We start from the raw sequence: 11,023 nt of genomic DNA, 5'->3' as shown, positions 1-11,023 counted from the left end.
GGGAGGGTGAGGCCCAGCAGAGGGAATGACAAAAGAAAAACCAACGTAAGATCAATAGTCACCGTTCCTAAGAAGTTAGGGTCGGGAAATGGCTCCCAGAGGACCTCCTAAAAGTATTATTCGACATCTAAACTGAAGGTGCCTAATATTCTCGCAGAGGACACGAGCTGATTAATGGTATAGAGTACCTTCTGGGGCACATTACAACAAAATCTCTGTGTGTGTGTGTGTGTGTGTGTGTGTGTGTGTGTGTGTGTGTGTGTGTGTGTGTTATTGGCATACATTTGTTTGCAGTTATTAACTAGTAATTAGGTTTGGGGCATTTCCAAAAAGCCACAGCCACTCTTTCCTTCTGTTGGCAATTTTGTTTTGCAAAGTGGATGCTAAGGTCTAAAATGGCCCCTAAAACCTCTGTGCCTATCAAAGTGGACCAAAAAAAGATGCAGAAAAAAATTAAATATCTCTGTACAAAGATTAATTCTAACCCTGAGGCCATCAGGTAGGGTACCGTAAGAAAGGAGTCAGACTTCAGGAAAACGTAACTATTCAATCCTAGAATTTCTTCAGAGTAAAGTGGCATCCAGGAGAATTTCCAAATCAAAATTCCAGGGCGGGCTTCCCTGGTGGCGCAGTGGTTGAGAGTCCGCCTGCCGATGCAGGGTACGCGGGTTCGTGCCCCGGTCCGGGAAGATCCCACATGCCGCGGAGCGGCTGGTCCCCGTGAGCCATGGCCGCTGAGCCTGCGCGTCCGGAGCCTGTGCTCCGCAACGGGAGAGGCCACAACAGTGAGAGGCCCGCGTACCGCAAAAAAAAAAAAAAAAAAAAAAAAAAAAAAATTCCAGGGCTCCTAGAAGTTATGGGATAACTCCAGGTCAATGCATTCCAATAGAACCATCTGTGTTAGGAAAAACGTTCTGTATCTGTGCTGTCTGACATCATAGCCATATGCAGCCACGGAGCAGGCTAGTGTGACTGAGGAACTGAACTTTAAATTTTATTTAATTTTAATTAATGTTAATCTAAACAGCCACATGTGGCTAGTGGGTACTGTACTGGATAATGCAGCTCTAGATCATCAGTATGAAATGGCCAGAAAACCGTTTACTTCTTGCAAAGTCTTGGGGGTTTATGTCTTTATTAAAATAAGCCCAATGGGACTTTAAGAGCCAATACTGAGGAAAAATCTAATTTCCCGTGTGGCCCTGAACCTGCTCTTATTCCCTTTGAAGTTCTAATACAAGGGTCTGACAAAGGAATGAAAATGGCCCCTTAAAAAATCAGGAGATAACATTTGCATGCCAGTAAGTGTGCTGAAGCACAGTCGCTACAAACTATGTCTTATTTTTGTCATCACAAGGACCCTCAGTCCTCACTGCAATAATTATCATCCCCATTGCATGGATGAAAAACTGAGGCGCTGATGTGTTAACTAATTTGCAGAAGCTTTTACACATTGCAAGTGATGGAACTACTGTATGAAATGAACATAAAGCTGTGCTCTTATCGACTTAATTGTGTCAGGCTCACCATGTACCAGAGTGGATCATGGCTTTCCTAAGTTTCAACCTAGTTGTCTTCTAAACTGAACTGGAACTAACACTGAGATATCGAAGTGATAAAAAAAAAAAAAGATAATCCTCTCAAATGCTTCCTTAGCTTCACTGCAGTTCATAATCAAGAGCTGTACTTTTCTGTTTCTTTGAGCAAACATCAGACACTTACCTGCCAGGTCAAGTGGGAACTGCAGCATACTCCAGGTCCATATAACAAGGATGGCATAGACCAGAGCAGGGCTATTCCTAGAATGCAGACAAAATTTTAAATTAGTGATGAAAAATACGAACACATGCAGAAAAATCTTGTCTCTTTTTGTTCTCATATTTGACTATATCCTAATAAACCTCTTGAGAGTTGTCAGAATATCTTGGTGATATAAGATATCCATGAAAAATTCATGCATGATTAAAATGGAATAATGAAAAAGAAGTTTAAAAAAATCTGGGACTTAAAACCCAACTTGCACATGTGCCAACATCTGTGTGAATTATGACAGAGCCTCTTGGTCCTATATTGCTGTATTTAGTTTTACAGAATCATGGACACATTATGGGAGGGAAATGCTAGGACAAAAGTTAGACATTAACCTGGAAATTCAGAGGACTGATTTCAAGGAATTTCAAGGAGGGAAATTGAAAATTGTTCCAAGATTCCCAAGGCTCTAGCTTAAAAGTACATCTCAAAAGGCCTAGATGAGGCTCAACAATTAAGAGCTTAGCATGTAAAAGAAAGTTATCCTCAGGTGAAAAAAAACATAGGGAGATAAATCCAATCATCAAAGATATACATTGGACACTAGGATGTAAATTAAAGGATGTGATTGTTTCATTCACCATTGGATTTCCCCAGTGCCTATAACAGTACATGGCAAATAACAGTCACTCAACAAATATTTGTGGAAGGAATTGCTGAACGAATAATCAAAGGATCTGTACTTGGAAGAAATACAAATGTCATAGACCTAGGAAAATGGTCTTGAAGACTAAAGTCAGAAAGAAGAGAGGTTACAAAAACGCAAAGGATCCGAAAGAAGTCTCAAAGTCACGTTTTTACAGCAAAATCCCAAAGGAAATTATCAATTTGAGGTTAGTGGTGTAATAACAGATTTTGTTGCCAACTTCTCTGTCAAGAGGGATTTCCAGAATGGAGAGGGATAGAAAAACATCAGGGAACAGTAATTGAAACCAAACTCAATGAGGTGATTGTAAGGGATATCTTTAAATGCTTCGAGTATTGAGGCCCTGAAAAATTAGATCTTAAAACTCTGAGAGAATCTGTAAATGAGATTTCTAAGCCATCATTATCTGTCCTGGCAGTTAACGGTGAAGACAAGGTTGGTGACAAAAAAATGAAGTCTTAACTTTCAAAATGAAGCAGAAGTATATTTTCAACTATAAAGGCACATTTACTGTTAATCCCTAGTTAGATTATATAACTGATTATTTGAAAGATTTCTGAGAGCCCTTATTGAAGAAGACAGTGTTACCTGAGAATCAGCACAGGTTACCTGAGAACAACGGCACTCAGCTAAGATTATTTTCTCTCTCCCCCCCTCCTTTTTTTTAAAATAGAGTTAGGATTACTAAGCAGATAATGATACATACATAATAATAGACACTGGATTTAAACAAGGCTCATGAAAAAAGCCTCCCATAGTGTTCTTATTAGCAAGATTAAGAAATGTTCTGAGTGTGAGCACAGTTAGGTGGATTCCTAACTGTGTAAATGACTCAGGGATCTGTAAAGGGAGCTCTCCAAGGGTCGCTGCAGGCTCTGCCTTTGACTCTGTTCTACTTCACATTTCATCACTGAGTTGGTTGCCGACATTGATGGAAGGCTTCTCATATGCACATATGACATTGGGGGCTGGATGAGAAACTAATACCCCAGAAGACATCATCAGGATCCCCAAAGATCTTGACAGGATGTAACTGGATGACCTAGAATAGGATGGAAGAGGTAGCACTTCACAGCAGCAGCCATTAAAAAGGCTCAAGGATTTTCCCTTCCTGTTATCTAATTATGAGTCCGCAGTGTGACATGATTTATGATTTTCCAAAATCAGATGCAATCATAGGTCTCTTCCCGAGAAGTTTAAAGTCTAGAATTTTAAGTGAAAATGCCTAGGGAATGCAGTCTATAACTTTTCCCTCTTTGCAAAGTCAATGTCTCTATATAGTAGACCTTCAGTAAGCGCCTGAATTTTTAAATAATCTTGCCTGCCGTTTCTGAGCTCATACTATGTGGCAGGCAGTTTTCTAAGTGTTTAGCTCTGCGATCACACTTAATCCTCATACCAGCTCGACAAAGTACGAACACTTATTATCTCTCTTTGGCCAGTGATTTCAGCATCCACCTTCTTACCTTTCCATGGTAGTATTTCCATGAAGGAAATGGACAGTTTTAGCCCTGCTCTGTTCTACAATATTCAGGGTGTAACTGACATATTATGTGTTGTCCTTCATGTTTTAGGAGGAACACTGAAAACATTTTTGGTCCAAAAAAGAGAGACTAGGGCGATGAGAGGACTCAGAGCCATGTTAGACATGGCATAGTTCAAGGAACTAAAAACTAGAGAAGACTGCTTTAAAACTTGATTTCATACATTTAAAGGGTTATCATTGTGGAGAAGGAATTAAACTTATTTCTTACGACTTCAGAGGGCCAATTCAGGTTCAGAGGATTTGAGTTGCACCTGTAAGAATCCAAATTTCATCCCAGTAGAGGAAAGTACTTTCTAATAATACTAATTCAAAATAGAACACGTTGCCCCTGGGGTTAGTATATTCTCTATTAGTGAAAGTTTTCAAAGAAAGTCTGGACAAAAACTTGAGAAAATTTTGGAGAGGATTTTGTAACAGATGTAAAATAGGTTTCTCAATAGATGGTCACTTTTGAAGTTTCTTCTCATCTCAGACTTCAGTAATTCTACGAAAAAACCCATGTGTAATTTGTCTGCAAGGCAGCAGAAAGAAGTGGTAAAGCACGAGCTCTGGTGCTAGGTTGCCAGGGTTCAAATACCAGCTCTAACCCTCACCAGAGAGACAGGATGTGGGCTTCCAGTCCCAGACTAATCATTTACCAGCTACACGAATAGGAACAAGTAATTTAATACCATGTGCTCTGGTTTACCCACCTTCCATGTGGGGATGACAGTAATAATAGCTATTGGATTTTATATGATCATTTTTATTAAATATATTGTTTAAAGATATTAAACATATAAAGCTCTTAGAACAGCACTGGATACAGACTAAGCATGGTATTCCACCACAAGTTAAGTATTATTTTTTACCACGTAACCTTGAGACTCTTGCAACTTCTCTTGCCTGCCATTCTTCAGCTTATAATATCGTGGTAATGACAGTATCTACCTCATGGTGGTGTCGTAAAGACTAAGTAACTCGTCACAACTAAAACCCTTAGAACAGTGCTTGGAACACAGCAAGAGATAAATCAATATTATCCGCTACTACTGTTAGTAGTAGTAATAGTAGTTTTATTTTTATTATGTGAACATATTTCTTAAACTCTTTGTGTTTTAATTTTATTATTATACAAAACAGGGGTAAATAATAAACTGACTTTAGCCCTAAGTAAGTCAAACTCTAACCCTCTAATACCAAATATATGTCTTTTGCATTCCCAAGTATTATTATCTGAACACACACAATATGGGAGAATGTGGGTGTTGAGAAACCTATTACTAAAGTTATCAAAAATAACTTTGGAAAAGATGGCCAGAAAATCTTTGGAGCAGACAAATTTGTATTATTAATTCAGACAGTAAAATTTACCCCGGAAGGTTAAACGCTGGAATATAAATACATCACTGAGCTTAAATGGCAAACACTCCAAATTTGTGAAGGAATTTTGGAGTCAATTTCTCCAGCATTGTCTCTGTTGTGTAATTGTCTCCCCAACTTGTCTTGCCCCATTTTCTCATGTGTAATCTGTCTTCATAAACGTCAACTGAGAAGCATGTAAGCAGACAATGGGCTCTATTCATACAGAGACAAAAGATCATTTGAAGTATAATTATAGATGTATCACTTCTCTGCTTGGAAAACTAGGAGGATAAAAGACTAGCATTTGGTAAATCAGTGCACCACAACTATTGGGTGAAAAGTAAAAATAAAGTCATAAATTGCTATTTTTTTATTGAAGTGTAGTTGATTTAAAATGTGTTAATTTCTGCTGTAGAGCAAAATAACTCAGTTATACATAAATATACATTCTTTTTTATATTCTTTTCCACTACGGTTTATCCCAGGACATTGAATATAGTTCCCTGTGCTATACAATAGAACCTGTTGTTCATCCATTCTGTGTATAATAGTTTGCATCTACTAATCCCAAATGTGAGGATGACAGTAATAATAGCTATTGGATTTTATATTATAATTTTAATTAAATATATTGTTTAAATATGTTAAACATATAAAGCTCCTAGAACAGCTAAGAGCTGTTCCCACCCCGCCCCCCCACCTTGGCAACCGTAAGTCTGTTCTCTATGTCTGTGAGTCTGTTTCTGCTTCATAGATAGGTTCATTTGTGTCATACTTTAGATTCCACATATAAGTGATATCATATGGTATTTGTTTCTCTTTCTGACTTACTTCACTTAGTATGATAATCTCTAGTTGCATCCATGTCGCTGCAAATGGCATGATTTTGTTCTTTTTATAGCTGAGTAGTATTCCAGTGTACATTTGTACCACATCTTCTTTATCCATTCATCTGTCTCTGGATATTCAGGTTGTTTCCATGTCTTGGCTATTGTGAATAGTGCTGATATGAACATAGGGGCGCATGTATCTTTTTGATTATAGTTTTGTCCAGATACATGCCCAGGAGAGGGATTGCTGGATCATATGGTAATTCTGTTTTCAGTTTTCTGAGGAACCTCCAGACTGTTTTCCACAGTGGCTACACCACCTTACATTCTCACCAATAGTGCAGGAGGGCTCCCTTTTCTCCACACCCTCTCCAGCATTTGTTACTTGTAGACTTTTTAATGATGGCCATTCTGACCAGTGTGAGGTGGTACGACATTGTAGTTTAGATTTGCATTTCTCTAATAATTAGCCATGTTGAGCATCTTTTCATGTGCATATTGGCCATCTGTATGTCTTCTTTGGGGAAATGTTTACTTAGATCTTCTGCCCACTTTTTGATTGGGTTGTTTTGTTGTTGTTGAGTTGTATCGGCTATTTGTATATTTTGGAAATTAAGCCCTTGTCAGTCACATCGTTTGCAAATATTTTCTCCCATTCCATAGGTTGTCTTTTCGTTTTGTTTATGGTTTCCTTTGCTGTGAAAAAGCTTGTAAGTTTGATTGGGTCCCATTTGTTTATTTTTGTTTTTATTTCTATTACCTTGGAAGACTGACCTAAGAAAACATTGATATGATTTATGTTTTGTCTATGTTCTCTAGGAGTTTTATGGTGTCTTGTCTTATATTTAAGTTTTTAAGCCAGTCTGAGTTTATTTTGGTGCGTGGTTTGAGGGTGTATTCTCATGCATTGCTAATTTGCTTAACTGTTTCTTTTTGAAAGTGTAAATACTCCTATCGATAAGAGATAATCAGTGGATAGAGTTGCTCTAGCTTTTTAAAAAGCATCCCACAAACCTCTTCAGAGGAGCAAAAAAATTAAGGAGAGAGAGAGAAAAGGAAAGAAAGCAAGCAAATGAGCTATTAAGCTAACCTGGAAGAAATGCTTCATCAAGCAAAAAGAGCTAAACTAAAAGAACACATAGCGTAAACGTAGAAAAACTCTCCTTTGTTTGGTCAGATATTCACAGTGAAGTAGCAGTAATGCTACGGGAACATTTTACCAAGTGTGTTTTTTCTTTTCAGTAAATGATCTGTGTTCAAAAAAAGACTGCAGAGAGTGATCTCCAAAGGTGTAAATAACTACTTAACTCTTCCTGGCAATTATACTGAAATTCAGACTTGTTAAAATGTTGGAGGGTGGCTGTAGCAGAATGAAATGGTCAGCAAATCCTCTCCCCAGCAAACATACATAACACTGGACAAATTGTCAAAAACGACCACTTCAGATCTCTGGAAATAAACCAAAGGCAAATAACAAATTGAGTAACATTTATTCATGAAAACCTGGTAGAACTTCAGTTAAGAACAGTGAGCGTCTAAGGCATTCTTGCCCATGGGATGTTCCCTTAAACCTCCAGCTTTGCTATGTGAAGGAAAAATGGCACCAGACAGTTAAATAGGCAATGAAGACTTCATTGAAGTCTGCAGTAAGGGAGAGAGACTGAATTCACCCCCACTGAAACAAAATCAGAAGAGTTTTTAAACACTGGGGTGAGCTAGTGGAACAGTACTAGAGGTTGTTAGAGAGGGAAGTTGGTCAATGTGATTGGGCCATCTATGTTTGCTAATTGGCACTGATATAAGTTAAGTTCCTGTCGTCCCAGAGAGACTAGGAGATGGGGGTGTTATCTTTCCTGATGATCACATTTCAAAGGGATGGCTCTCACATCCTCGAGAAAGATATTCCTACTCTGTAAAGCTGGAAAGAGTCTAAGAGAAGACTTACATCTCAAAGGGACGTAGAAAGAAATGACAGTTGCAAGTTTTCTAAAATCAGTGCTCTGAGGAAAGGGGGAGCAGAGGCTTATATTCAGGAATAAACTTTTTTAAAGTTTAATCAAGCTGAGGGGCATGTTAAGGCTGCCTTGGTCAGTCAGAGTGGTGGTTTTACCAGGGAGAGCTTAGCAATGAAAACCAGAGGCCCCTTGTGACCAGGGTATGCTGACTTGATTTGGAGTGGAGTGTGAAATCCATGGTTAAAGGTGTGGTCAGTAAAAGTAACACATTTAGTTGGAAATGAATGGGGAAGCCCATGGCTTTCCTACTTAGAGGTTGCAGCCCCAGCTGGGGTGAGGGGCAGACTAACTTAACATTTCATGGAGAGATTCCAAAAATAAGAGAGCCATAGAAAGGCTAGATAATGTCTCCAAGTTTGCCAGACATGTGCAGGGACGATCCAAGAAGGCCCAGTAGAAATTTAAAACTGGTTATATATGAAAACTTTCTGAACTTGAATGTGCGATCCAGCTCATACACAGATCCATCAGCAGAGGGTGGAACTCAAAAGGGCTCAGAGTGTTTGATCACAAACCCTGCTCAAATCATTGGCTGACCATAGGTGTGACCCTAATAGCCATGCTAAAGACAAAAATAAGAATTAAAAAAACAAACAAAAAACAAGTCCGAGCAGAAGCATCAGTGACTGCAATCCACGGGGAGATAGAGTCCTCAGATTAAGTTCAGGCAATTTATTGAGACAACAAAGATGACAAGAAGACTCCTGAGGCATGTGGGGAAGCCTGAGGATAACATATTGCTACAAAACGTAATACAAAATGTTCAGTTTTCAGCAAAACAGTATGAGACATACAAAGAAACAGGAATGCATGACCCATGCTCAGGAGAAAACAACAACCATCAATTAATCAATAGAAACTGACTCTAATGGGGTCCAGATATTGGATTTAGCAGATAAAGACATCAAAGCAACTATCTTAAATATTTTCAAAGAATGAAAGAAAACTATGTTCCATAAACTAAAGAAAAATATGACAGGGACTCAACAAATAAATAACTGAAATAAGAAATATAAACTAAAAAGAGAATTAAATAGAAATTCTAGATTTGGAAATATGGTAACAGAAATGAAAAATTCACTAGGTGAACTCTACAGTTTGACTCTACATATGGATTTGAGATAGTGGAAGAATCAGTGACCTGGAAAATAAATCAGTGAAAACTCTCCAGTCTGAAGACTAGTAGGTAAAACAGATAGGAGAAAAATGAACAGAGTCTCAGAGACCTATGGAACACAACTAAGCATTTCTATTTGTAATAGCAGTCCCAGAAGGAAGAAAAGACAATGGATCAGAAAAAGTGAAGAAATGATGGCTGAAAATTCCTCAATTTGAGGAAAAACATTAATTTACAGATCCTAGATCAACAAAGTTGTAGTAAGGTTAAGACAAAGAGACCCATACCTAGACACATCACAGACTCCTGAAAGCCAAAGAGAAAGAGAAAATCTTGAAAACAGCAAAAGAAAAACGACTCATTTGTACAGGGTAATGACAAAACAGTGGCTAACATCTCATCAGAAATAATGAAGGCCAGGAGAAAGAGGAATGATACGTATAAAATGCTGAAGTAAAAACTATGGAGCAAGAATTCTTCACACAACAAAACTATTTTTCCAAACATGAAGGAAAAATACACACATTTCTCCACAAAGATTAGGAGAATTTGTTGCTAGCACATTTGCCTTAGATGAAACAATAAAGGAAGTCTTTCAGGCTGAAAGAAAATGACACCAGAAAGTAACTCAAATCCACAAGAAGGAATAAAGAGCATCTTCAAATATGTAAGTAAATATGAGAACATATAAATATACAGTCATATCTTTTCTTCTCTTAATTTCTTTAAAAAAACAGAAGTCTATAAAACAATAATTATAAAACTGTACTGTCTGGCTTATATCATATAAAGATGTAATGTATATGACAATAATTGCAAAAAAGAGGGGGGAGGGAATTGAGCTATTAACTTGTAATAGAGTGTGAAGATCTAAAATCATACTGTATTCCCTACAGTAACCACTGTAATAAAACAATACACAAATCAATAGAGGAATTGAAATTGTTCATTAAAAATATTTTTAAAGCAGTAAATAATTAACACAAGAGCAAAAAGGAAATGAGACATTGAGAAAAACAAATAGCAAAATGGCAGATATAAATTCAACTAAATCAGGACTTCCCTGGTGGTGCAGTGGTTAAGAATCTGCCTGCCAATGCAGGGGACACGAGTTCAAGCCCTGGTCCAGGAAGATCCCACATGCCGTGGAACAACTAAGCCTGTGCACCACAACTACTGAGCCTGCGCTCTAGAGCCCACAAGCCACAACCACTGAGCCCGCATGACACAACTACTGAAGCACGTGCACCTAGAGCCCATGCTCCACAACAAGAGAAGCCACTGCAATGAGAAGCCTGTGCACCGCACAAAGAGTAGCCCCCACTCTCCGCAAGTAGAGAAAGCCTGCACACAGCAACAAAGACCCAATGCAGCCATAAATAAATAAATAGATAGATAGATAGATAAATAAAAAAATTTCAACCAAATCAATAATTACGTTAAATATTAATGGATTAAACACATTGCAAAAGCTTGGAAATTGTTCCCCCAAATTCATGTCTGCGTAGACTTCAGAATGTGATCTTATTTGGAAGTAGGGTCTTTGCAGAAGTAGTCAAGGTAAGAGAAGGTTATAATAGATTAACCTGTGTCCTAATCCAGTGAGTGGTGTCCCTATAAGAAGGAGAAAAATTGGAGACACTGACAGACACACTGGGAAGAATACCATGTGAAGACAGAGGCAGAGATTGGAGTGATGTGTCTATAAGCTGAGGG

The 11,023-nt window shown here is 38.1% G+C and overlaps 1 protein-coding gene and 1 long non-coding RNA gene across 4 annotated transcripts in view; one reads left to right on the top strand and one right to left on the bottom strand.

Moving 5' to 3' along the window:
- The window catches only part of LOC307175226, a 479,060-nt gene that overhangs the window by 416,737 nt on the left and 51,300 nt on the right, over positions 1 to 11,023 (top strand). The gene's annotated exons all lie outside the window — the stretch shown is intronic.
- The window catches only part of TMEM26 (transmembrane protein 26), a 47,173-nt gene that overhangs the window by 5,146 nt on the left and 31,004 nt on the right, over positions 1 to 11,023 (bottom strand). For all 3 annotated transcript variants that reach the window (XM_079900979.1, XM_079900980.1, XM_079900981.1), the window contains one exon: positions 1,723 to 1,799. In XM_079900979.1, coding sequence (XP_079757105.1) covers positions 1,723 to 1,799 — 77 coding nt within the window. The remainder of the gene's footprint in view (positions 1 to 1,722; positions 1,800 to 11,023) is intronic.

This window comes from Stenella coeruleoalba (assembly GCF_951394435.1).
Source record: "Stenella coeruleoalba genome assembly, chromosome: 16".
In the NCBI taxonomy this organism is placed as follows: Eukaryota; Metazoa; Chordata; class Mammalia; order Artiodactyla; family Delphinidae; genus Stenella; species Stenella coeruleoalba.
Note: the sequence above shows the minus strand (reverse complement) of the source record. Positions and strands in the feature narration are given on the sequence as shown.